The 27,822-nt window shown below is 45.8% G+C and overlaps 1 protein-coding gene across 3 annotated transcripts in view; it reads right to left on the reverse strand.

Annotated features, from left to right (window-relative positions):
- The window catches only part of GSE1 (Gse1 coiled-coil protein), a 789,996-nt gene that overhangs the window by 104,352 nt on the left and 657,822 nt on the right, over positions 1 to 27,822 (reverse strand). For 2 of the 3 annotated variants that reach the window (XM_027847715.1, XM_027847714.1), the window contains exon 3: positions 1,342 to 1,437. The exons of the other annotated variant lie outside the window; for it this stretch is intronic. In XM_027847715.1, the coding sequence (XP_027703516.1) occupies positions 1,342 to 1,437 (96 nt within the window). The remainder of the gene's footprint in view (positions 1 to 1,341; positions 1,438 to 27,822) is intronic. 3 annotated transcript variants of the gene reach the window in all.

Here is a 27,822-nt window from a genome sequence, read left to right on the forward strand (position 1 = left end):
GTGTGTGTGTGTGTGTGTGTGTGTGTGTGTGTGTGTGTGTGTGTGTGTGTGTGTGTGTGTGGCAGAGGGTTAAGATGAAAGCATGGTTTTAAACCTCGAGGAAAGAAGACGCCGTTTATGGCTGGGGAGCCCACGGTAGCCCAGCCGTCGCTCTGGTTTTAGCTTTCAGCCCACCGTGCCAACACTGCGCTCCTGCCAGCCCCCAAACCTGCCCTGGGAGATGCCCTGGACTCCTTTGGCAAGTGTGCAAACTACCATCCCCAAGGGCCTCCCAACCGCCCTCCTTCCCTTCCTCCCTCCCGCCCTCCCTCCCACCTCCCACCTCCCACCTCCAGTCCCGGATTGCGAAGGGAAGGGAGGGAGCGCTGGGCGCCTGCCATCTCCCATCCATCTGTTCCTGATGACGCTGGCGGGTTTCTGGCACTCCGAGCCCGCGCCAGCGGTGAGCGCAGAACCAGTCTGTCTGCCCCCAGTGGGGTTTGTAAAGAGAAGGGGAGGGGGAACCGGGGGAGGAGCACACGGAGAGGGCGCACCCTTGGGGAAGGTACGGGGCCCTCCCTGCTCCGGGGACCCACTGACCTTGCCTCCTGAGTGCAGCCGAGCCGAGAGAGCGAGCGTAGGGACAAGATCTGATGCCTTACACAAGGCTTCCCCCTCAGACCACAAACCAAAGGGGAAGCCAGGCAGCGAGGCCGGGGTGGGGGAGGCCGTTACTGGCTCCTACCTGCGGGCGCCAGCGAGCCAACCCAGGCACCAGGCAGGAGGGGCCCCTTCCCATTTACGACTTGCGATCCCTGGCCGGCGCCTCCTTAATGCTTGTCTCTTCCTCTGTTATTAGCCTCTGCGACCAGATGCTCTAATTTACTCACCACCCGGTGTCTTCACACCACGGACTCCTGTAATTTATACCACCCACAGCCCAGTGGATTCTCTGGGGGGGGGGGGGGGGGGCTGGGGGAGGGGTGGTCCGGCAGCCTGCTACTAAAGCTCTTGACAGCTAGAGACAGGAAGTCACCAGAACCAAAAAGCAGAGGGTGTGGGATGGGGGAAGCAGGGAATTTAACAACTGGCCTCTGGGCTGGTCAAAGTCCTAGAGAATCTCGACTGGATTCCTGCTCTCTCCATCTCTGGGGATCTGGGTTACAGATTTTTGAGGAGGGTTGTTCATCTTTTCATCGTCAAACACTGGGCAAAAGAGAGTTCCAGAATGTAACTAGCATTAACTGCCTCCCTCATGTCCGCTCAGGCAGGGCACAAGCCAACCCAGTTAGTATTCAATGCAGCCAATTACTAACGCCCTTCCACCAGAATACAAAGCAAAATAAAACATGAGTTTCTTACCCTCTCTGTACCAGCTAGGCCAACCCTGGGACTGACCTCCTTGGGAGCCGGAAGCAGAAAGATCTCCAGCACAGTGTGAAGTGACCACCGGAGCTGCTGTGGAAGTGAGAAGAATGGGTATTTCTGAGGGCAACGAGAAAGGGGGCTTCAGCTGAAGCCTTTTCCCCATGCCTCATCTCTTGGAGGTGACCCTGGATTCTCAAAATCTGTGGCACTGGTGTGCCATCTCTGGCAGGTCTTACCAACCCCAGGGAAGATTTCCAACATGGTTCTATCAGCCAGTAGCCATAATAAGGCAGAGACTGGGAAAAGGAACTCTGAGGTTTGAGACAGGATCCATGGCAGGGTTCCCTCAGGTTCCCCCTTTACCGTGGCACCCAGGCCAGCAATAGGGCATCAGATAGGCAGAACTGCATCAGCATGTGCCACCTTGCTGTCCAGAATTCAGGCAAGCAGGGATCACTGAGGCTTGAGTCAAGTGGGCCTGGGGGGAGTAGTGCCCTCAAGGGTCACTGGTGGAGAAAGGAGTTTGCAAAGTGAATGCAGTCAGGACCAGTACCACTAGAGGGCAGCAAAGAGTCGGTTTTCGCCTATGCCTCCCAGAGATTCTAACCAACCACCCAGCTGGCAAGCCTGAGATTGATGATACTCACTGTCACTATACTCGGTCCAAGGAGCGCTTTATAACACCCAAGGAAATTAGTAATCTGGGAGCACGGCCTCCAAGTTTAAGAGTGGGAATTGCTCTCCTGCAGCCTGTGTGCTTGCTAACGAGGTTCTGTACTTGACTCCTAATTTCCTGCCTGCTCTGTAGACTTGGAGCTCTGTGTCTTGCACAGCTCAAGCCTATCCCTGCTTCTCTCCAGCCATGGCCTGCCTCCCTTCCCGCTTCTCCTCCTCAGGCACCCCCAGCTAGCTGTCAAGCACTACCAAGAGGGTTTCGTTTTCTCATTTCTTCCATACTACTTCCCATCACCACCCATTTCCTTCCCAACGTGTCACCTTCTGTTTTTTTGCAAGGAAAACTGGCAAGGGAAAAAGGGGGGGGGGGGGGGATGGGTTAATGGGAGAATGAGACACAGGTACTGAGGTATGTCGTCATGTTTGCATGCTGCTGTGAGCCTGGATGAAGGTATTTCCGAAAAGCAGTGGGTTAAGGGAAGCTTGTCTTGAAATGTATTCACATGATACCAGGATCTCTCTCCCAGAAATAATACCAGCAGAATGAACCAGTATAACCTTGCAAAAGGGTAACCTCAATGTAACCTTGCAAGCTTTCAATGTGTACTGTTTATTTTCTGCACCCAGAATACAATTCCTTTCCTCTCTGTGGGCCTAAATTTCCTCACCTGTTTAAAAAAAAAAAAAAAGAGGGTGGATTAGATGATGCTTAAAGCCCTACCAGCTCTAAATCCTAAATTCCATTCTGGCTCTAATCTCCCCAGGCCCATTAAAAGAAAAAAGACCTAATCCCCCCCCCCCCACCCCCCCCCCCCCATCCCTCTCTTTAGAAGCTTTTCATGAGGCTAGTGGCCTAGTGGAAGGAACACTGGGGAGTCAAGAGGCCTGAATTTTAGCCCTGGCCCTACTGCTGTTACCCTGAGCAAATAATTTCTGGGTTTCTGCTCTTCATTTCCTCATCTATAAAATAAGGAGCTTAATTCTGCAAGATCTGATGTTCTCAGCTCTAAGGTCCCTTCCAAGCCTTGACATCCTATGTTCTAAGGTCCCCTCCAGCTCTGATGTTCCCTCCAGGATCATAAATTTTCTACCGAGAGGGATAGAAGAAGCCATCTAAGTTCACCTCCATCCCCTGGTTCTATAGATAAGGAAACGGACCCAAGAAAGTGAAATGATTTGCCCTTGGTTACACAGGTGCCATCTGGCTCTAAAATCATATGGCATTTATGCCTCCATACACTGCCAATAAAATGACCAGGAGCAGTGATAGAGGGAAAAATACTAGGGACTACTAAAGAGCCTGTCCTTAACTTGTTTGGGGGCTAGGGATAGAGGCAGAGGAGAGCAGCTATGTAAGAGGTGATGAAAAGGAAGGGATGTGCCAGGATGGAGACAACCAGAATCGAAATGAGTGGTTGCTGCACAGGGAATTGTTGGGACTGTGTCAATAAGGAAAATTAAGGCTAGCTAGTTGGCAAAATACATATAGATAAGAGTGCTGGACCTGGAGCCAGGAAGACCTACCATATGTCCAAATCTAGCTTCAGACACTATGTGATACTGGGCAAGTCATTTAGCTTCTATCTGTCTCAGTTTCCTCATCTGTAAAACTGGGATAATAATAGCAGCCACCTGCCAGGATTTAGGGGGAGAGGGGAACAGCTAGGTGGCACAGTGAGAGGAAAGCAGGCTGGCCAGAGAGTTAGGAAGGTCTGAGTTCAAATGTGACTCACTGTGTGATCCTGGGCAAGTCACTTCACCCTGTTCGCCTCAGTTTCCTCATCTGTCAAATGAGCTAGAGAAGGAAATGGCAAACCACTAATATCTTCCTTAAGGAAACTCCAAATGGGATCATGAAGAGTCAGACAAGACTGAAAAACTAGGAAAGATTGAGATTTATATACCTCTATAAAGAATAGAATCTTGGGCTTGGAATTAAAAGACCTGAAATCAAATTCTGCCTCCTGCCTTCTACTTAACTGTGTGCTAACCCAGGGCAAGATACAACCTGTTATAAAGATGACCCCAGACTCAGTTCCGAAGACTGGCATCTCAAAGACTTTTTATTAAAGAGGTTGAAATGCTCCTTTCAATTCTCAAGAGAAGCTGGCACACCTCCTTGGAAGAGGAGAAATTCGAAAGTAAAGAAGCCAGAGCAAGCTTTATAGTTAGTAATTGCCTAACTCCTCCCTTCTGGATCAGGATTGGTCCTAAACCTCGGTTACAATCTTCCTTATATGCCCCACCCTTAACATACGCTATGTGCCGAGAATCGTGCTGTCACACACACACCCCCCTCCTCGACAGAAAAGTTAGCCAGTCTGTACTGATTTCTTATCTACTTATGTGGAAACTTAACTCTTTCATTTCTCACAATTCTCCTTTGGGCTCAGTTTCACCTATAAAAATGGGGCTATCCTCCTCTTATCTCTTATCTCCCTTCCTCTAAACCAGACCACGTGAAGGGGCAGGAGAGAAGAGGAAGAATCAGTCCCTGGAGGTTAACAGCCACCCAATAGGGCCAGCTGAGCTTCACAATTCTCATTTCCCCAACTAAGCCCTGACTTTTTCAAGGCTTCTACAAGATGATAAAGATCACTCACCTATCTACACAGATCTCATGGAGATTTCAATTCCACAAGCACTTTATTAAGAGAGGCCTTTCAGGATCTCATCAATTGCTGATGCCCTCCCCTCCCCAAATTACTTTGCATTTGTTCATAGTCTAGGGGTGGGGAACCTCGGCCTTGAGGCCACACCAGGCCCTGTAGGTCTTCAAGTGCAGCCCTTTGACTTCATTGAACAAATCCCCTTCATAAAAGGATTTGTTCTGTAGAACTTGGACTCAGTCAAAAGACCACACCCAAGGACCTAGAAGGCCACAGATTCCCCACCTCTGGTTTATACAAATCTTATATTTACTTCACTGTGTATCGGTGGACCCGGTCTCCCACAAGTTCCTAGTGAACAAGGGTTGTTTTCCATTGGTAAGCACAGGCCAAAGCAGAGGGACTGGTATGCAGTAGGAGTTCAAGAAATGCTTGCAGAATCAAAGAATGAAGACTAAATTAGGTGGGTGATGAATAAATCTGGGATAATAAAACTTGCAAAAGGCCCTCAAAAGTGACCTCCTAGCCTGAGGGCATAAGGCAGTTTCTTAAGAGAAAAGGAAGCCATCAATTTCCCACCCAAACTCTCCGACACACCCCAAAGGAATTACAATACTTTGTCAAATTCTCCAGTAGGTCTGACCTCAGAGAATAATGGTGTGAGCCTCATCATCATCCTTAGGAAGACCTCTTTCCAGGTCTGGGAAAGTAACCCCAGGGGTAATGAGGTGAAAGGGTCGGTCTAAACCAAACCTCAGCTCTTCAATTCAGATCAATACAATACAAACAATATTCATTTAGGAGCACTGATTGAGAGCTGGGATAGGATTTCAGAATCCTAGATTAACTCTTTCTTTTTCCAGGAGTCGCAAGGTGAGGTTCGAGGGGTGTGAGGAATTTGCCCAAGGTTCTTCCAGAATGTAGATTATCAAAGCTGAGATCTGAATACTCATCTCCATTCCTTCAAAGTTTGGCTAAATCCCACCTACTGCAAGAAACCTTTCCCAATCCTCCTTAATCTAGGTGCTTTCTTTCAGCAACTACCCTCAAATTATTCTGTATGTATTGTTTGGACAGACTGTTTGTTCTGTAGTCTTCCCGGTTAGTCTGTAAGCCCCTTGAGGGCAGGGACTGGATTTTGCCTTTGTAACCTCACTGTTCAGCACACATTAGTAGGCAATTAGTAAATGTTAGTTGACTGTTAGGAGGCAGCTAGGTGGTTCAGTGGAGAGGGTCAGGAAATCCAAGTTCAAATCTGGCCTCAGATACTTACTAACTGTATGGCCATGGTCAAATCACTTAACCTCTGTTTGCCTTTATTGAAAGCTGACTTAGCGACCCAGTGTTCTCAGACCAGCTTGTCAATCAGTGTCCCCCAGTCCCCAGCTATTTGTCACCTAGTCAAGTCACCCCCTACCTGTATGTACCTGGAAATTGTCATGTACTTGCTACCACGGGAAGGAACTCAGATGCAAAGGCCCAACCACCTTTGCTGACACTGACCTATCAGAATTGTTTTTCCCCAGAAGTTACCAATACAAGCTGGCCCCACCTTGGAGCCATATTTGATCTACAGTAAACAGTCCCTTTACATGTGGTTACCTTGACATACTTCTAATAAGCTCCTTTTAATTCTCGTTGTCCAGAGTTTTGCCTCGTTAATCAGGATAAAAGCCCAAACAAAAGAATTTTCCTTTCAACACCTTTAATCCACCGAAGAAGGAAATGGTGAACCACTTCAGTATCTTTGCCAAGAAAACCCCAATAGACAGTGTGGTCCACTGGGTCAGGAAGAGTCAGACATGACTGGTTGGTTCAAAGACAACAAGCTGACTGTTAGTTGACTGAAACCAGCTCCTCTGATGCCAGGCTGAGTGGAGGGAAGTCCCTACTTCCACATTTGCTACAATAATCCCTCTCCCTCATCTCTGCCTATAGACTCTTCATGATCAAGTAAAAAAATGCAACCAACTTCATATAGCCTTCCCCAATCTTGTCATCTCACAATAATGTCTCCAACCTGTTTCCCGACGGCACTTCCCATTTACACCTCTCAGGCATATATGTAGCATGGACTGCCTTGTATTATCTATCATTAATGCCTGATTTATCTTCTCAAGGACACTGTATACTCCTGGAGGTCACACACCATACCTCATACTAGATAGATACTAAATATGACACTTATTGGCTGTGTCACTTGGATAGGTCATTTAACCTAATTTTCCCGCCTCATTTAGAATTTTATTTCCCCAACCAGACCCCCCCTAACATTGCTTGATCACACATTTAGAGCGGGAAGGGACCTCATAACTCATTTAGTCCCACCACTGCATTTTACAGATGAGGAAACTGAGGCCCAGGACTATTAAGTAACTTGCTTACACTTTAAAACTCTGAACCTCAGTTTTCTTTTCTGCACAATGAGATTCATAATGCTTGCAACTCCCTACCCAGCAGAGTTATTGTGGGCAAAACATGTGGCAATGCTTAAATAATTTTTTAACAAATATGATTTATAGCCACCTCACAGTGCCTAGAACAGTGCTAAGCATATAGTAGGTGCCTAAAAACAGTTGCTAAATTCAACATGGCCTAGTGGAAAGAGCACCACAGTAAGTGAGATTCTACTGCTGGCTTTACCAGTCAAGTGTTAATTTGGGCAAGAAACATTCCTTCCCACCTCACATACCTCCCCCCTCCCCCTCTTCCCTCTCTCCAGGATTCGATTTTCTTGTTGGCAAAAATAATAATAATAATAATAATAAATAATAACGGTTGTAGCAAATTGGCAAAGATGGTGAAAGGTACAAATAGTCAATGCAGTATGCAGACAGGGTAGAAGATAGGCACACTAATATAGTAATGAACTGGTGTTCCAGGTTCCCTTGGAATTATGCAAAAAGGCCCCAATCCATTATGACCCAGAGATTCCAAAAGGGTCAGCGACAGAAAGCAAGGTCCTACACGTAACAAAATATTCCTGGCAGCACTTTTGATGGTAGCAAAAAAAAAAGAAAAAAAAAGATGCAGACATCCCTCCATTGTGGAATGGTGGGACAAAATGTGGTCTATGAGGGTAAGGAAATGCTATTTATTACACCCTAAGAAACGAGGAGTGAAAAATTCCTGGAACTATAGAAAGGCTGGTATGAACTGATACAGAAGAAAATTAACAGAACTAGGAGAGTTCTATATAAATGACTACAATAATGTGAAGGAAAACAAAACCTCAAAGTAGGCAACTTGATGAATTGCAATGAGCCATTTTGCTTCCCAAGAACAGAGACACTCACCTGTCTACTCAAGAGAGAGGTAGAGGTGGGTTGCGGCTGCAGAAGCTTTCAAACTGGGGCTGTAAGGGTTTGGATGACCTGTTTTTCCTGTTATAAGGAAGGGTTCAATGGTCACGATTGGGGTGGGGGAGAAGGATAGAGAGAAACGTCTGGCATGTAAAACAGAGGGCATGGCATGGTGGGGGGGAGAACTGGGATGATCTCTGAGGTCCTATACAACTCTGAGATTCTATGAATGAATGAATGAAGAGAAATACATAAAAGGGCTTTGGTAGAGGAACAACTCATCTCTCCCAGTGCCCCCTTCTCAGAAACAAGGAAGTTTGTTCTGGTATCCAGGGAGCTGAGGAAGGCTGCTTTCAGGGCAGGCTTGGATCCTGACCCTCAAACCCCCTCGCTACCCCCAAGTCCCCTCTGGAGGAGGGCTTCCCCCCCAAGGCTCATTAGGCTGCTTTCTAGAAGCCAAGGTCACTGTCATATACCCAGACACCCCCCTCTCCCCCTGAAAGGGTTAAGCCCTATAAAATTCCCTTTGACGAGGTTACATCAGTTTGCCTCTTAACCCTGGGCTGCTCCAACACTTCCTCTCCTTTCAGGGCCTCTGTTTTCAATCTGTACCCAGCATACAGCTGCACTCCTTTACAATCAGTTAACAGCTGTTTTGCATAGATTTTCAATTCTAATTGCCTCGCATTGTAAGAGCAGCAGAGCCCTGGTGAATGGGGAAGCCAGCTTTGGTGAAAAGCATGCGAGGTGAATGCATAAGGAAGCCAATGTGAGTGAGGCTGGATACGGTTTTTTTAGAAGAAAAGAATGCCCCTGCCCACCTCCCCTCTCTCCCTTCAGCCCTCCCCCACCCCCTGTCTGTCTCCTTTGAAGGGGGCTGTTTTTCCAATCAAGGCTGTGAAAGCTGGTGGAGTTTCCATCACCTTCAGGCGAGGTGACCTGCCCGTCTCCCCCATCTGGGAGGAGAAAGGAAAAAAGCCTGGCTCCCTCCGGACCAAGCTCATCTGCTGTGAAGGCTGGTAAAGGTGTTGCAAGGCCACTAGCGAGCACAAAACTTGTCACAGAAGGCTGCCTCTCCCTCCTCAGGCCAACTCCTTCTCTCCCTCCATCTCCCCCTCTAATGTCTCTCCCTCAACTCTCTAGTATCCAGATACAGGAAGCTAATTGGACAATAAAGTACAGTACCGAGGTACCATGCTCTGGGGAGACAGCTGGTATTCATAAAAGAGAAATATTTGCATTTTAAAACTTTAAACTCTATATGCTTCTAGCTGGGCTAGGGAAAAAAAAAGCAGGAGGTGGGGGAGGCCTGGTTTCTTTGGGGGAGGGCTGGTTTGAAGAAACTGCATGGAATTTGGAACGACCTGGGCTCCAATCCTGGGTCCTACCTGTGTGACCTTGATAAGCAGATCATTGGAGGCCTCACTTTGCTTATCTGTAAAGTGATGGGGTTGAACTGGATGATGGCTCTCTTTTCCCCAGGGCCCTCACAACTCTAAACCCTAAACACAACGTGGTAGAGATGCTGGATTTCAAAGCCTGACGCTTCGTTGCTTCCTACCTGTGGAAACCAGGGCATGTCTCGGTCTCTGTGAGCCTCAGTTTCCTTCTCTGTTGGGCCTAGACAATCTCTATGGTCTCTTGTAACTGTAAAATGCTACAATCTGTTAAAAACAAACAAACAAACTCTATCAAAACAATTTCATGGGGCAGCTAGGTGGTGCAGTGGATAGAGTACTGGCCCTGAAGTCAGGAGGACCTGAGTTCAAATCCGGCCTCAGATCAAACACTTGACGCATATCAGCTGTGTGACCTTGGGCAAGTCACTTAACCCCAACTGCCTTACAAAAAAAAAAAACAAAAAACAAAACAAAAACAAAACAATTTCATAAAGGAGAAGGAGTGATATTAACCAGTGCTGGGGCCTGTGGTCTTTGGAACTGGGCTACAGTCATGCCTGTTCTCTGGGGTGATGATTATCCTGAAACAACACCCCTTCTGGACCCCAGGATTCAGACTGTCCCCAGGCAGTGTGCCTGTTGAGTAAAAAGATAGATAGATACATACATACACACACACACACACACACACACACACACACACACACACACACACACACCATGCACACCCATGAGGCTTAAAAATATCTTAGGATGCACAACCTAGTGAAAAGAGGGTCTGGACTCAAATCTGCCTGTATCACTACATCTGTGTCAAGTCATTTTAGGTCCAGACTCTGGGCAAGTCACCTAACTCCTCTTGAGTCCATTTCCACACCCATAAAAATCAAGGAGTTGGACTTAATTCTAAATCTCAAAATCGATCATCACATGTCATAGAAAGCCAAAAGGGCCTTGTCCAAAGTCACACAAGTGGGGCTGCACAGGGATGAGGCCAGAACACAAACTCTCCTAAATCTGAAGTCCAGAGTGCTTTCTCTATTATGCCAAGATGCTTGGCTGTTTCTGTCCTTTCTTTCCCTGCTTCTCTGACTTCTTCCTTTCCCTTATGGGGTCCCTGAGGTCAGTAGAAATAGTGTTTTTAACTAAACCCTCCTTAACTATAGAGGTTCCTCTTTTGAAGGGCCCTGGCCTCTAAAACATGTTTCCCTATTGCTCAGAGAAGCTGCCTGAAAGTTATGGGTATTGGGGAAGAGATTGGTAAAGGAGACATGCCAACTTCTCATCCTCCCACATGGTTATGCCAAAATTTGTCCATTTTGGAGACATCTGACCAAATGACCATACTGCTTTTTGGACCCCGATGCCAAATGGGCCTCTATTCATGAATGCTCTTATTTTAGCAAGGTTGAATCCTAGAAAGTCAGGACTGGAAGGGAGCTCAGGGGGTCATCTAGTCAAATCCTTTCATTTTACAAATGAAGACATGGAGGCCCAAGGTGGTGACAGTTGGGCAAAATAGGACAGTGGTTCTGAGGGCAGGATCACAGGTTTTGAGGCTAAGAAAGCCCTTAAAAAGTCTTCTCATCTAGCCCCTTCATTTTAAGATAAGGAAAATGAGGTTGCAGAGCAGATTACTAAGTGACTTGCTCAAGGGTCAAAGATGCCTTGCTTGGCTGAAAAAGAGGAAAACCGAGGCCCAGAAGGGTCGTGATCCTCTTGCTCATACACTCTGATCTGGGATGTGAGGTGGGATTGGCTTCACCCATCTTTGAGTCTGACACTTTATGCTTGGGGCTACAACGGTACTATGTAGCCACAGAATATCCCTTCCTACCTGGCCAGAGGGACTGCTGGCCCTACTGTGCGCAGGCCAGTGAAAGTGCAGGGGCAGTATTCTTGAGGAAGAGGCCCCAGCTGTACCATGTTACTGACCAGAGGAGAGACAGCCAGCCCCTAAGGAGATGAGACTCACTCTTCCCAGGAGATTTCACAATCTACTCCAGGGGAGTTAACTAAAGTCCTACAGGTTTCCAGAAGAGAAAATGAAGCTAGAAACTTGGGGGTGAGGGGGTTGGGTGGGTAGGAGGAAGAGAAAGACGATTCTGGCTCTAAAAGCAAGGGACTACGTTTTAACCATCTAAGAAATACTTTTCTCCTATTGTCATGCCAGGGTATAGTCCCTGGCAACTTCTCCTGGACCCTGGGCTTCAAATTAGAGATATATGGACTGGTAAATTAATCCCTCATCTGGAAAATGGGAATAATTCTTGTATCACTTACTTGACTACATGGTGTAGTGGACTGAGTGCCGGATCTGGAGTCAGGATGACATCTTCCTGAGCTCAAATCTGGCCTCAGACACTTATTAGCTGCGTAACCCTGAGCAAGTCACTTGATCCTGTTGGACTCAGTTTCCTCATCTGTCAAATGAGCTGAGGAAGGAAATGGCAAACCACTTTAATATCTCTGCCAAGAAAACCCCAAATGAGGTCACAAAGAGTCAGACAGAACTAAAAAGTGACTGAATGACAACTGTGAGGTTGGTGCTTTGTAAACTTTAAAATATCCTATAAACGTGAGTTGCCACTACTTCTTTGTTGTAAAATGTAGGGGTTGGACCACATTAGATACATCCCATTTCTAAATCTTACAATCCTAAAATAGTAGTATTTACGTAGATGTATCACTTTAAGGTTTGAAAAATGCTTTCACATGTTATTTCATTTGATCCTCGAAACAACTCTGTGAGGCAGTTGGGAGCCCTCCTATTTTGATTCTCAATTCCCTTGATGCCTAATATGATCTCAATTGAGCCACTTTCCTGGCTATGCCTCAGTGGCCCCATCTGGGATGCAGGAAGTGGGACCAAGGGCTTTAGAAACCCTCTCATGTCTTCCCAGGGCAGATGTAGTAGCTCAGACACAAGGGACCTGTCCATAATAACTCCAGCTTTCAACGATTTTTCAAAGAAGAATGAGAATTTCCCTGCTACGATTAAAGAAATCACCTTGATTGTTTCTCTAGAAAGGGAATATAAGGGTTTGCATATTACCCAGAGTAAAGGGGTAAAGCTGCCCTATCATCAGGTTAGTGAACTACCTTCTAGATGAGAGGTTCTTAAATGGGGATATACGAAACAATGGATCCATGGACAGATTTCAGGAGATCGGTAAACTTGGGTAAGACAAAAAAAATTCACATTCCTATTTCCACTAACCTTTGTTTTCCTTTGTGATCCTATGTATTTTATTTTATGTATTTAAAAACATTCTCCTGAGAAGGGGTCTATACATAAGCTCCATCAGACTGCCCAAAGGGTCCATGGAAAGGTTAAGAACCCTTGTGCTAGATTACCAATTAGTAAATTGATGTTTATAGTTTGCAGAGCCCTACAGTAAATGCCAAGAGAAGATCTGAAAAAAAGAATGAGTTGATGAGGGATTAGCTTCCCCAAAGGTACCATTCATCATCATTATTTTGTCACTTGGGCACAAAACAAAACTCTCCTCCCACTACTGAAAAAGTTGAGTTAAAAAGGAATAACTTGACCCTTCACTATGCAGCGACAGGGCCCCCCCCCCCCCCAAATCAGAGTCCAGAGATCCAGCGACAGTCTTAGCTCTGCTGCTAACTAGCTGTATTGTGTAATCTTAGCAAAATTATCTCCCTCAGCCTCAGTTTCCTTATCATAGTAGCTCATATTTCCATAGCAATTTGCTGAATTCCAACCAAGGGAGTACTATTAGGTTTGCTATACTCCCATCTTATAGATGGGGAAATGGAGGCTCAGATGGGCAGTGACTTTTCCAAGTTCACACTATGTTGGAACACAGGTCTCCAAGTGCTCTTTAAATTATACTATGGAAAATGAGGTGGTGAGAGCAGATGACCTCCAAAGTTCCTTCTCTTTCTGTAACTCTTGGGTTCTATCCCCAGGAGACATTTCGAATTGGAACCCTAAGCCTCTCACTATCCTGGGCCTGACTTCTACTGACATCTTTATACTTATTCCCTAAGAAATCCATCTGAAATTCCAATTAAGATATGCCTTTGAACAGTGCTCGTTCCTAATATCAGAGGTATATACGTAAGACTAATTGGACAATAAATAAAGAATCCATTCAGTCAGCATGAGGTTTAGGAAGCTCATCACTTGGTGGAGTGTGTAGGGGGCGGAGTGGCAAGAATGCTTATACTCCAAAATGTTCTTGTCTTGAAAAGAGTCTCCAAAAGTGGAGGGTAATCTAACTTGTTAAAATGAGCCTTGATTTTGCAGTTCAAGGCCCTGAGTTCAAATTCTGCCTTTATTACTACTGCCTAACGCTGTAGAGCAATAGCGGATAAGTGCCAGGCCTGGAGTCAGAAGACTCACCTTCCTGAGTTCAAATCTGGCCTCAGACACTTACTAGCAAGTCACTTAATCCTGCTTCCCTCAGTTTCCCCATCTGTCAAATGAGCTGGAGAAGGAAATGACAAACCACTCCAGAATCTTTGCTAAGAAAACCCCAAACGGGGTTATAAAAAGTTGAACACGACCAGAAACGACCAAATAACAATTTCTTGACTTAAAAAATTCAGGGCTCTATCCATCTCCTCTTTGGGGAAATTAGTCTAGACCTATGATTTCATTGATTTGGAGCATTTCCACTGTAGAAATTCCCTCCACAGACGCAGATTGGCCCAATCTTCTACAATTTACGGTCAGAGAGTTGCCAGGAACAGGGACAGTTCACTGACTTGCTTACAGTCCTGTAGTAGATAGCAGAGGCAGGTCATGATTCAGATCTTCCTGCCTCCAAGGCCAAGCCACTACCCTCTATGCCCTCCGAGTTTTCTTTGCCAATGTCTTTCCTCAAATATGTCAACCAGAATTGAACGCTGTACCCTAGACGTGGTCTGACTACAGCAGAAGGCAATGGGTCTATCAGCTACCCGGAATGAAGGGGTTATTAGAATTATTAGTCATTTTCCTCCCCTTCCTAGAGTCAGCAGAGTTGGCTCTCCACATGTGACCCAAAGCTCCTTACAAAGGCGGCCAAGTGCCTTCTGGGGAGGGGCCATCATTAAAACAGTCTTCCAGCTTCTGCTGGAGTGGGCTTTCAGAGAGGCTGAGTGCTGAACAGCTTGAGGTCACAACACCTGAAATGCACACACCTGTCTCCGGAGCAGAGGGAATGCCGTGTGCCCCAGTGCTGGGCTGGCAGGAGGCCAGATGCTCACACTTCTTCAGAGCTGCTGGAGCTGCCTAGCAGTCAGGCACCGAGTGCCGCTAGAAGTCTAGATGCCCAAACGATGCCGGGTCTGACTCAAAGTGGGGGTTTCCCTCGGCATTCTGGGTCAGAGGCAACTGGATCATCGTCCTACATCAGGGTCCTAGGGTGCAGAGGCCAAGTGTGGAGGAAGAAGAAAATGTCTGACACTTCCATTATGATATTCAAGACACCCAGGCAAACTCGGACTTTCTGCGTCTGAAAGCCATTTCAATTACAAAATCTGGAAGGCTCTAATTGACTCTCAATCAAGAAATCCCATTTAGAAAGATGAGCCAATACTCCGGCAGTAAAACGAGATTGCTTTCTGAAGTGGTCACTCTTCTGGTCCACTGGGTATTTCAACGTGCCCCTTCCAGATCAGTGTCTCATCTAGTGCTACACAATTCAGAAAAGGCCTTGGGTAGCTATAAGCCTCATGGATAACCAAACCCAGACTACCTACAGCTCCAGCCCCAGACCCCTGCTATCAGAAGCTGCATCCAGAGACACATTTTGGAGAACTCCCATCAACGGCAAATGACCTTATTGAGAAGAAACACAGAACCTGCAAGAGGTGGGGTTAATTACTATAGACAGGATGTCCATTAACCAGGTTGTCTGGGGCTCAAGCTTAAACTCCTGAAAGCATCAGGCGACCTTTCCTTTCCGTATCTGACTGTCTGTCTTTCACCACTATTTACCTCTTTATAATGCCCCTGAAAGTTCTGATTTTATTTATTATTATTATACATTTTTTCATTATTCAGTTCATAGAATCTTGGAATGATTGCAGGATAATTCCAGGAGGTAGCTGGGTGGTACAGTGGATTGAGTGCTGGATCCAATCAGGAAAACCTGAGTTTACATTAAGCCTCAGACACTTACTGTGTGACCCTGGACAAATCAATTAACCCTTTTGAGCCTCGATTTCCTCTTCTGTAAAAAGGGGAAGACATCCTACACCCCTCAGAGGTATAATGATAAATGAGATAATATTTGTAAAAGTGATTTGCAAACCTTAAAGCACTATATAAATGATAGTTATTATCATTTTATTATGTTCTCGCTGGAAGGGGACTAAGAGGTTTTCTCGTCCAACCAACCACCTCCATCAAGATGCCGTCATTTGTCTATTTACCAGTTGTACAAGGGATTAGAACACCCTGCATTCCAAACTCAAGAGGCCTGCTCTTGGTTCAGCCACTGAATAGCTGAATAACTTTAGGAAAGTCCCTTCACTTCAATCTAACAAGCATTTATTAAACACCCACTGTGTGCTGAGCACTGTGCTGGGAGCTGGGAAAGAGACAAAGCTTATGGAAGGTGTGTCCTCTCTGGGCTGGTAATCTAAGTAGGAATATCTCTCATAGAGAAAACAATGATAGTAAATAAATTATTATTGCATTAGTGAGAAAATTCTATGTGATATCCAAGGGAGGAAATGTGAATTCTGCTTGGGAGGAGGATCAGGGGCAGTGGTGTTTGAAATGAGCTTTAAAGAACTGATAGGAGGAATTCAGGTGATGGCCAGCTCACAGGTTGACCCAAGGCATCTCTCACACACACACACACACACACACACACACACACACACACACTCACATATAAAACCAAAACTAAACCGGGCATCGTGATACCCATCATGAGCTGTGATTCTTTGAAAAGTCTCCACTGACCACCCCACACACAGGGAACTCTCCCTCTAAATCCTAGAGACTTTACTGATTTACAGATTTAGAGGTAGAGAGGACCTGAGAAGTCAGCTAGTCCACATTTTACAGCTGAGTAAACTAAGGTCCAGAGAAAGGGTCATCCATGCAGCAAAGGCCAGAGCTGGAATTTAAGCGCTGGTCTCCTTGATCCAAATGTGCAAGTTTTTTCTCCATTCTTTACTCAGCTCTCTCCCTCTGGTGGTATTGGTTATCTGTATCTGGTCAGCCCCTGCTTAGGTTCTGAGCTCCTTGGAGAGGAAGGCGGGGCAAGGAGGATGTATAACAGTGTGTCTTGGACACCTCCAGATCCCTCATGGCCTCTTGAACCTAGTAGAAACTCACTCACATTTGCTGACTCTCACTGGGTCCAACGTCCTATCAAAATCACAGGCTGCCTTTATGTAAAAGATGTAAGGAGAAGAAAAACCCTGGTACATGTACCAGTCAAACTCAACTGGGGTTGACAAATACAAACTGGAAGAGAGAATCTAGTCCAAATGCCTCTTATTATAAATGAAGACAATGAGAGGGGCAGTAGGGTAGGGACTTCTCCAAAGTCATATAGGTCAAAATAAGTCACCCAGATGGGACCAGAGCCAAGATCCTCTAAGCACAACTGCTTCTGGGAGGGAAAAAGAGACAGATTCTGACTTTGAACCAGCCAACCACTTCTAACGTGCTTAGAAGAGTCACCCAGGGCTGGTAGTACCACACTGCCCAGGACAAGGCCATAAAGGGTGTGGCTTTTGTTTCTGACCAACAAAAGCTGAAAGAGGTGGTTATAATGTTCAGAAGCCACAAAAATAATAGAAATGTAAGACTCCAGGTGGCGCAGTGGATAGAGTACCAGCCCTAGAATCAGGAGGACCTGAGTTCAAATATGACCTCAGACGGTTGACACTAGCTGCGTGACCCTGGGCAAGTCACTTAACCCCACTGCCTAGCCAAAAAAAAAAAAAAAAAAGCAAGACTTCATTTTCACCAGCACTCTTAGCAGCTATCAAGTTTCACATATGACCATATCTGACAACAGAAAGTTAAAAAAGTAAACTGAGGACATGAATCCTACCACCAAATGCATTTTCTTTTTTCCATGCTAAGAACAAACAATTCTGTAATATACACGTGTACCACCGCCCATGGTGGCACACACACCTATAATCCCTGCCACCAAGAGGCTGAGGCTGGTAGAGTTCTGAGCTGCAGGGGCTAAGCCAATCAGGTATGGGCACTAGGCCTTGCACTAATAAGGTTAGCCCCTGGGAGCCGGGGACCATCAAAGCAGCTCAGGTCCAAAACAGAGTAGTCCAAAGTTTCTGTGATGCTCCACAATGGGACTGAGCCTGGGGTGACCCCTGCATGTCCAGTCTGGACAGGACAGGGAGACCCAGGTTCAAAAAGAATAATAATGCACTGAACTGCTTCATATTAGCTTAATAAAGCGGTAAAGAGCAGAGCTATTAAACACACACCCAGGCACATGGCCCATAATACTCCAAAGGGCAGTTGAACCAGATTAAAATGTAATGGGGAAATATTTACCAAAAGAAATAAAAATACAATAAAACACAAATAATGTTAATAGGTGGTTTTCTAAGTCGATATGCAGATGGTTCAGTGGCCCCATTTCTATCTGAGTTTGGTATCACTAGTTTAGAAGCTCAAATACTGCTTCTGATGTAGACAGATTGACAGATCTATAGAAAGACAGATTAGATAGAGATTAGATAAACTAGAGATGCACATATTCATACATATATGAGATGTATGTATGTGTATATATATATACACATATGTATGTATGTATTTTATTAATTGTTTTAATCCTGTCTGACTCTATTTTGGGGTTTTCTTGGAAAAGATACTAGAGTGGTTTGCCATTTCCTTCTCCAACTCATTTGACAAATGAAGAAACTGAGGCAAATATGGTTAAGTGACTTTCTAATGTCACACAGCTAGTAAATGTCTGAGGTCACATTTGAACTCAGGACTTCTTCCTGACCCCCGGTCTGGCACTCTGACCACTGTGCCACCTAGCTATGTGTACATCAGGGTATGTGTATATGAATGTGTGTGTATATACACACATATACATATGTTACCTGTTTGAGGCCATGGGTCAGGCAATTAGTCAACGAGCCTGCTCTGCTCCTTTACCTTCACCTTCTGGTTTCCCTGGCTTCCTGGCTTAATAAAGCAATTATTACATACTTACATCCCAGACACTGGGCTAAACAACAGGGATTCAAAGAAAGACAAAAGCAGGCCCTGTCCTCAAGGAGCTTCCTTTTTTTTTTCCTTTCCTTCTCTTTTTTTTTTTTGGGTGAGGCAATTGAGGTTAAGTGACTTGCCCAGGGTCACACAGCTAGCAAGTGTCATGTGTCTGAGGCTGGATTTGAACTCAGGTCCTCCTGACTCCAAGGTCAGAGCTCTATCCACTTGGGTACCTAGCTGCCCCAAGGAGCTTCCATTCTAATGAGGGTAAAAACATGCAAATAAGTAGATTCTTACAAGGCACAGACAGAATGGACACAAGACTCTGAAAGGGGAAGGGATGAGAAAATGGCCCACGCAGAAGGTGAAACTTGACCTAAGTCTAAAAGGAAGCCAAGGGCTGGAGGTGAGGAAGGCAGAAAGTTCTAGGTGGGGGAGACTGACGGTGCACCAGCCCAGGGATGGGTGATGGAGTGTCTCACTGGAGCCAAGTGGCCTTCGAGGGTCTGTTTCCTCCTGTGTACAACGAGGTGAACTCCATACGAGAAGGATGTCCCTCCCGGCTCTAGGCTTCCTTGTAGGATACCAGTGACTCCCCAAAATGGCTACCTTTAGGAAGGCTCATGCATCTCCTGCACCGCCTCCATTTGTTTCTTCTACAGCTTAAGGCATTTTTTTAAAAAGAGGTAACTGGAGTATTTTAAGCCGAGTCACTGATAGGAGCAAAATAAACAATCTGTGGGCTGGTTTGTTTTGGTGCGTTTTGTTTTTAAATATAGCTGACATCCCTCCGAGATCATCTAAAAACAAAAACGTGCCTCACTCTACCAGCATGGGAACTACAAGATGATTTATAACCTAGACCAACTTACCTAAAAGCCACATAGCTTAAGATTCTCAAGAATTCTTCCTTTGATAGCAACTAGAGATCTCAGAAATGAGCGTGGTGCATGGTGTGCTAGGGTAGCACCACAAAGAATTATAGATTTAGGGCAGTTAAGGGACCTTAGGGCCCTCTCCTTCTACACAGAGGGGAAACTGAGGCTGAGATGTTATAGTGACTGACCTAGAATCCCACAGGTAGCGTGTAAGGCAAGCTTTGAGCTCAAATCTTCCCAGCTGCAATACTCTATCCACTGTATCCATAGAAAGAAGCTATGGCCAGTTATTAAGAGAACTCTTTCCTTTTTCTTTCAGAATGAGCTTGACATGCTCCTATTTGGACTCAAAATCAGAAGCTAAAAACTCACACCCTTTCTCCCCTACCCCTTTATTCTGTATCCCGAGGATCCTAAGATTGAACCCTGAAAAGGACCTAAGAAAGACATCATTTCACTTCACCTCCTTCATTTTACAAAGGAAGAAACTGAGGCTCAAAGATGTTGTGCCATATCAGTTTATGGTTTTGAGCAAGGGACATTCCAGCTCATTAAATCTATTCTTGGCTCAACCACTAAATTATTGAATGACCCTGGGAAAGTCCCCATGCTGCTCAAGTCCCCCAGTGGAAACAATATTAATGTTAGTAACACAAGTTGATGCATTTAAGACTTGTCCCCATTAAACATCACATGGTTTGAAGTGGCGGACTAGGGAAGGGTCCTACAGAGATGGCGGGCATCTCTCTACCTTGCTGTAAAAAGTGCTGTGGGAACTAGATGCTTGTGAGACATCTGGGGACTTTCCAAAAGGAGATGCCCTACAACAGCAAAATGTATCACAGACAACCACAGGTCTCAGTGAAAAGGGACCTCAAGGGCTCATCTGCTCTAACCTCCTGCTTTCAGGGAACTGTGTTATTTTACTGATGAGCCAACAAAAGCCCAGGGAGATTAGAAATCTTGTGTAAGGTCACACAACTCAAGGTGGAGGAAGGCATCATAGCCCTGGTCTCTTTTTTCCTAGTGCATATTCTTGGCCATTCAGCCAATGGGCCTCTGTACTGGGTTAGGATGTCTCTCCCATTCAGAGATGGCTAACATTTATATGGCACCTACTATGTGTCAGGAACTTTACAATTTATCATTTCATTTGATCCTCACAACAACCCTGGGAGGCAGGTGCTATTATTATCTCCATTTTAAAGATGAGGAAACTGAGGTAAACAGGGGTCAAGTGACTTGCCCTGGGTCACACAGCTACTAAGTGTCTAGGGTTGGATTTGAACTCAGGTCTTGCTTACTCTAGTACCTGCCGTCTGTCCACTGTGCCACATAGAAATCTCAAAGAATCTCAGAGCTGAAAGGCCTCAGAACATAGACTGTCATACCCGGGAGAGATCCATCTGTCCTAAACCTTCATTTTACAGATGAGGAAACTGAGGTCCATTAAGCAAAACTGTCCTGCCCAGTTACAGCCTTGTGTAGCACCCATGCCTTCTGATTCCCTCTTTAAGTCTCTTAACATTTTAAAACATTATCTCTCATGAGGGTTAACCTATGACATAAAAAATACCTTCCTGTTTTACTCTCTTTTCCCAAAAAGGTCCAGGTGATACAACTAGAAATTAAATTCAGAGAATTTGTTCTCCTATGGATGTGGAAAAAAGAGTTCCCAGAGTGTCCACCTTATCAATTACTCAACAAGTATTTATTAAACACCCACTGTGTACCAGGCATACTGCTAGGCCTGGAGAGACAAGTGAAAGAATGAAAAGATCTCATTCTCCAGGAGTTTCATTTAACTTAAATTTTCTTTCTCAGATAGCAGAGGTGTGATCGGTGTGTCTCCTCCAAAGGTGTCACATGTGATTATGAGATGATCTAATTCACAGTACCCAAGGGGGAAAAAAAAAACAAACTAATTAAAGGGGTGGTAGTTAGGATAAAGGAAAAAAGGCCTCCCTTCTGTCTCACCGAAGGCAGCCGGGGAAGCCACAGAGCTGCCAGGCTCTTAGTTAGGAACAGCTCAGAGGGCTCTCCAAGCCAGCCATGACTACCCCATTAGGCTGTTCAGTTCTCATAGGCACCTTCATCGATCACAGGGCCACGGATCACTGATCTGGCAAACGACAACAAACGGCCTAACCAGCTCATTCTGAGATTGCAGGCAGCTAGAGCCCTAGAGCCCTAGACAAGGGCTGGCACCATGTGCCAATCCTGAGCATGCACTGTTCAAATCCTGGTGCATCCCACATCCCCTAAGCATTCACCTATATCCCTTCCTCACCTCTCCAACAACAGCTCAGGTTCTGGAAACCAAAATACCCACCCCTGGGAGGCAGATCCACAGAAGCTATCAGAGTCATCGCATCTCCGGTATGCTTAGATGGACCTGCCTAGTCCAGATAATCCAACAAAGTGGCAATCCCTAGGGCTGCCTTGAAATCTAGCTTCCTTCCAAGCTCAGCTCAAGGACCATCTTCTAAATGAGATCTTTCCTGACCTCCCCTCCCCTCCATTTAGTCACCCCCTACTCCCCACAATGGTATCCCAGTAGCACATTGTATCTGGTTTGTATCTGGAGTCAGAGCTAGAAGTCCTGGATTCAAATCCTACTTTTTGTTATTTTTAAAAAACTTTTGCAAACTTATTGCTTGGCATGATGTCTGGCACTTAGTAGGCTTATCTAATGAGTTTAATAACTGCTAATTGATTAGCTAGTTGATTTCCCCAAAGCACTCCCCATCCCCCTCCCCATAATCCCCTTCTCTGTCCTGCTACCCTGGAAGGTGTGCCACTCAGTTTGGATTCCTAAAAAGTATTTATTGGAATTTACAATGCTGGATTAGAAGCCTTACAAATCAGAGGCAATTTGCATTTTAGTGAAGAGGATTAAGTATACCTGCTAGCCAGTTGTGAGTCCTGGTGTTTTCTTAAGCACACTGTAAATTACACCTGGCAATTTCTAGAAGATCAAAGTTGGGCTTTTAATCTAGACCACTTGTAGGCTGACCACAAAGGACTGGGAGGCCAAACAGCCTGGAACAACCCAAACGAAAACTGATTCCTTTGGATGGGAGCCTCCAAGAGGCTGTGTAGACAAGTTTCCACAGCTGCCGGTTCCTGTCCCATCCACCCTCAGGAACTAACAGTGTCTAATATAGCATTAGGGCACATTCCTATTACAGAATGCAGTCAGTGGAAGGCACAGAGAAAAAACTCCAACCAAATAAATGGCTTTTTGGATTCCTACAGCAGAAGGGCATTGAGGGAAGACTCACTTCTGGAAACTGAACAGAATATCTATTTAGGGTTAGTGATCACATAGCAGGAATAATGATCATAGCTAGCATTTATATAGAGCCTAGCATGTACCAGGTGCCTTATAAATATTATCTCTTGTTATCCTCTTAACCACCCTGGGAGGTAGGTGCTATCCCCATTTTGCAGATGAGGAAACAAAGGTCAAGTGACTTTCCCAAGGTCACTTGGGACAACTATTCATTGTCTGGAGCTGGATTTGAACTCAGGTCTTCCTGACTCTTGGCCCAGTGCTCTATCTACTGAACCACCTAGCTGCCTAACCAAAATCCAGAAGACATCATGGGTGGAAGGGTACAAGTACTGGGTTTGGAATCAAGACCTGGGATTCCAATCTTGACTTTGCTATTCAGCCAGACAGCGGTGGCCTGGAGGTAGCTAATACCACCATATTTTCAGTGTGTGCATTTATATCTCACAAATCACAAATATTGCAAATCAGAGCTTGATTTGTTTCATTAATTGTCTAGACATAAGAAAATGACAGAAAAAGTGTGAATAGTATTGGTTAAAGTTAAAAATGTGTGTGTGCATGTATTTTTCCCTGAGCTGGTTGTTGAACATTTACCAGCACATACATGTACTTAGGTATTCTCCTCCCCCCACCCCGGCTGATTGGTAAACATTTATTGGCACGTCCCGGTGCCTTGAGGAAGTCATCCCCCCCCCCCAAGTAAAGTCTTAATTTCCTCATCTGTAAAATGAGGGGAATTGATCTCTAAAGATACCACTTTGTTCTAAATCCTACGAACTCCTGAGCTTTGTCTGATACCCAATGTCCCTAAGGTCCATGACATGTGCCACAGTCTACTGAGAGAGAACCAATAGAGAGAACAGAAAACAACCCCTGAATTCTGAGTAAATTCCCTGCCCAGGAATGCCTAGTTTGGGGCCCATTTTGCTATTTCAGACGAACACCTGCCCCTGCCCAAAGACGGGTCCTCTCCTTCACAGGTGTCTGCACAACGAAGGTGCCTCGGCCCAAGCTCACTTCAGAGTTTTGTGGCAGCTGAGGGTGCTACAATGTCTGCGGGACTGCCTTCCTTATAGCCTCCAAGGCAGCAGCCAGAGACCAAAGGTCTCCTATTTTTTTAGTGCCAACCACCCACACAGACTAGAGCAAATAAACAAGCAGGAGTCAAGGGATGAGAAATATAGACAACACCTGAAGTCCCAGAGCCAGGCAATACTTTTTCAAAAGGTTTTCCTTAAACTGAAAGCCAAAGAAATGTATCAAAGGCCTTTCTTAAGGTAGATAGAAGCGTTTTTGGGTTTTGGGAACCAAGGATATTCCCACACCTGGTGAATCTGGGGACCTCAGTATTTCCCAGCCCTCCTTGATCTACCCTCCATCTCTCTGGCACTTTGCATAGTTCTAGGATGTTTGGGTTCTTGGGTTCCAACATGAACTCTCAGCTGCGCCTTTCATTGGTCTGAAAGGGGGACGGAGAGGAATAACAGCCTGAAAAAGGACTCCATCTGAGTTTATTAAGACGTAAACACTAGAAGACTCTAGAAAAACAGAACAAAACAGAAATCTCTTGTGGAGGGTAGAGGTAGGTTTCAATAAAAAAAAAAAAGGCAGGAAAGAGATTGTGTATAGAATAATAATAATAACAGACTTGGAAAGGTTTACAAAGCACTTTCCCCTTGTCAGAACTCTGTAAGGTAGATCATTCAGGTATGATCAACTTCATTTTAGAGATAAGGAGAGTGAGGCTCAGGAGGGAAGTGACATTTGTAAGTTGTTCTGGTCCTGGGGTTCGTAACCTTTCTGAGTCATGGCCCCGTTGGGCAGTCAGGTGAAGCCTATGGATTCCCTCTCAGAATGACCTTTTTAAAGCACAAAATAGAATATAGATTACAAATGAAATCAATTATATTGAAATAAAGTTCTTTTTTTTCCAAACCATCAGAGTTTATGGACCCTCTAAAATCTGGGGTCTATAGACTTCAAGGTAAGAAACCCCTTATCTAATTCAACCCTCCTCATTTTAAAGGTAAGGAAACTGAGGCATATGCCCCACAAAGCTAAATTGGCTTGCCCCAAAATTCCATAGCTAGTAGACAGCATGATCAAGACAACTCCATAAGACTACCATTTTTTCTCTACCACACCACACTAGTAGAAATTTCTGTAGCCTACACAAACAGTTCAGTCCTGTAGAGATCATTTGGACTGTTTTATAAATGAAAAACTGAGAGTCATGGGACAGAAAAGACGTAAGCAAAGCTGGGGTTCAAAGCCAGTCCCACCCCAAGGAGTTGCCTAAATAAGCCTAGCACATCACTGGATTTGAGCTTTACAAAGGACTTCAGAGAGAAGCTGGTCCAACACCCTTATCTGCCAGACGAGGAGCCTGAGGCCCCAGGAGCTTCCCTGACCTTAGGGTCATTGGTGCTGGTTTGCAGCAGGACTAGGTTGCTGGAATCCCAGTCTGGTTTAAGGAGGTAGCAGATAAGGGGTTCCCATGTCATTCACCCCCTGTGTTCTTCTGTAGGCTCACTGTGGGATTAATTTCATTTGAAATTGTTCCCCATTGTCTGAGCCCCACAGAAGCTGTGTGTGAACATATTAGTAGGTTGCCAGAAAGAGAGTGGTTGCTGGGAGTGGGAAGGCAGCCTCCCCCCCCCACTCCACCCCCCCAGCTAACCAGGGCCTTCCCTCCCTCCTTTTAGGGAGGCCTGTTTCTCTTCCCCTAGCTCCCACCCCCCACCTTCTCCCCTGCAGTCACACCTGGGGCTTGCTGAGATAGGAAATAAATCACCCTCAGCAGTAAGAGCAGATGGAAAAGCTAACTGGGGCCTCTGAGACTGAGGACTACCCACCGCCCCCCTTCTGAAACCCTGAACCCCCACTGGAGGGAAGCCTGGCTCCTCTGATGACCCCTCCCGCTGCCACCACCACCATAGCTCCTCATCTCCCCTCCCCCTAAGCTGCCACCTCCATGCTCTGGCTTGTAGGCGCCAAAGGAAACCTGGGCCCCTTAATGCTCCCCTCCCTCCCCATGTTTTTTTGCCCCCTCCCTTTTTATGTTAAGAAGTCAAATTTGCCATTCTGATGCATTAAGCAAGCTGGGTAATGGATGGCTAATGTGTGGCATGCCTGTTAGGGGAGAGAAAAATGCAGGCCCGGCCCAAACCCCAGCTCCTGGGCAGGCTTCCAGGCTCTGCTTCCGACCCCCTCCACAGCCCCCTCCCTCAGCCCCCTCCCCACAGATAAGAAGAGCAGCCGCATGCTCGGTCATCACAGCGCCATTGTTCTCAGCAAAAGGAAAAACTGGCCCAGCAGATGGCAGGTATAACAAAGCAGCTTGCTGTGGCCAAACCAATTATTTATCTAATTATGATTTACCACTTAACCACATGATCTTTCCGCAGAGTTGTGGGCAATTAAAACCAGGGTGATTATGTGGATTATGCAAATAGGCTGGAGCAGAGCGAATAAAATTGGAGATTAGACATTCACACAGGCTGAAGCTGGCACAGGGCAGACCATGGGGGAGGTGGCAGAAAGGCCTGGGGGAGGGGGAGGCTAAGGGTGCTGGAGAGAGAGAGGGTTATGGGGGACTAAGGAGCAAGAAAGAGGGAACAGAGTAAGAACGGGGAAGAGGAGGGGAGGATAGGAAGTGTAAGGGGGGTTGAGGTTGGAGGAAAGAGGAGGGAGAGGGGGAAAGAGGAAAAAACAGGAAAGGGAGGAAAGGAGGAATGGAAAGGAAAGTGAGGGAGAGAGGATGGAAAGGAAGGCCAGGTGGGGCAAAAGCAGAGAAAGGAAGAAGAAGATGGAAAAGAGGGGAAGGAGGATCAGTGAAAGTGCAGAAATCCCAGACCTGGGTTCAAATTTTGTCTCTGCTTGGCAATCACCTTCCCTCTCTGGGTCTCAGATTCCTTGGTTGTAAAATGAAGGGGTTAGGTTGGATAATCCTAAGGTTCTTTCCTGCTCTGGATGCTATAACTCTGTTGGGGAAAGGAAGGAGGTGGGGAAGGGTGTCTGCTAGAATGGATAAAAGAGATTTCAATGAAATTTTGAGTAACAGCATGTTAGGGGCTGGACCACAAAGCCTGGTGCCCCAAAACTGAACCCCAAGCAAACAAACAAAAAAGGAACCCCGCCCCCCACCATTGAAGAGATTTCCCCACCTCACACATAGCTTGGATTGGATGGCCGTGAAGTCAACTAATCAATGTAGGAGTATTAAGTGCTTGGCACTGTCCTAGGTGCTGGGGATAGCAGTACAAGAATGAAACCACTTCAATTTTCTAGGTCCCTCCCAATTCTGAGATTCTGTTTACACCAGTGCCCAGGGGAGGAGAAAGCCAGTCACCTAGAGGCCAACAAGACAACCCAAGCTCTAAGGTCCCTGACCTGGGAAAAGAGCAGGGCAGAGTGTGAGTAAACAAACCCAGGGTCCTTCCAGCTCCTTACCCTGTGAGGTGAGTGCCTGGATACCAAGACCAGACAGAGCTGTTCAGATTATGGAAACAGCTTATGGATGGCTAGCGAACATGAGGGAGGGTTTCTGGTCCCTCCATCTCCAAAGGAGAAAAGCCACCAGACCTCAGGTGGGGACCAGTCTTGGTCTTGGAGGTGATTTTAGTGTCATTAATTTTCAGAGCCGGGATACTAGATAGACTGCTGTTTAACTCCTCCAGCTGTAGAAAATTATATGGGATCCTCCCTTCTTGGTAGAGGTGAGGGGCTACTAGTGAGGAATACTATATATTCTGTCAAATGCAGCTGATGTGCTGATCTGCTTTCCTCCCCCCCAGCTTCTTTTTAATTCTTTGTTAAAAAGGATAGCTCCAGGTGCAGAAGAAGGGAGAGGCTCACTGGGAGATCAAAGATGACTTTAAAAACAAAAATTAAAAAAAAAATAAAAATAAAAAATAATAACAAAAATGATCTTACAAAAGAATTATGTGGTACCACAGGGCAGGCTTCAGATATGGTGGGTATGAGGTTGCCAAGGGCAGGGGAGTGCAGAAGATGGAAAAATGACAGGGAAAAATTAAGCCAGGATAGAGAAGTGGGAAATGGAAGTCTATGTTTAAATTAGTCCATGTGAGGGAGTGGGTAAAGAGCCCTGGACTGAAAGTCAAGAGGTC

The sequence above is a fragment of the Vombatus ursinus genome, unplaced genomic scaffold (genome assembly GCF_900497805.2).
Source record: "Vombatus ursinus unplaced genomic scaffold, bare-nosed wombat genome assembly UNPS02005286.1, whole genome shotgun sequence".
Taxonomy (NCBI): Eukaryota; Metazoa; Chordata; class Mammalia; order Diprotodontia; family Vombatidae; genus Vombatus; species Vombatus ursinus.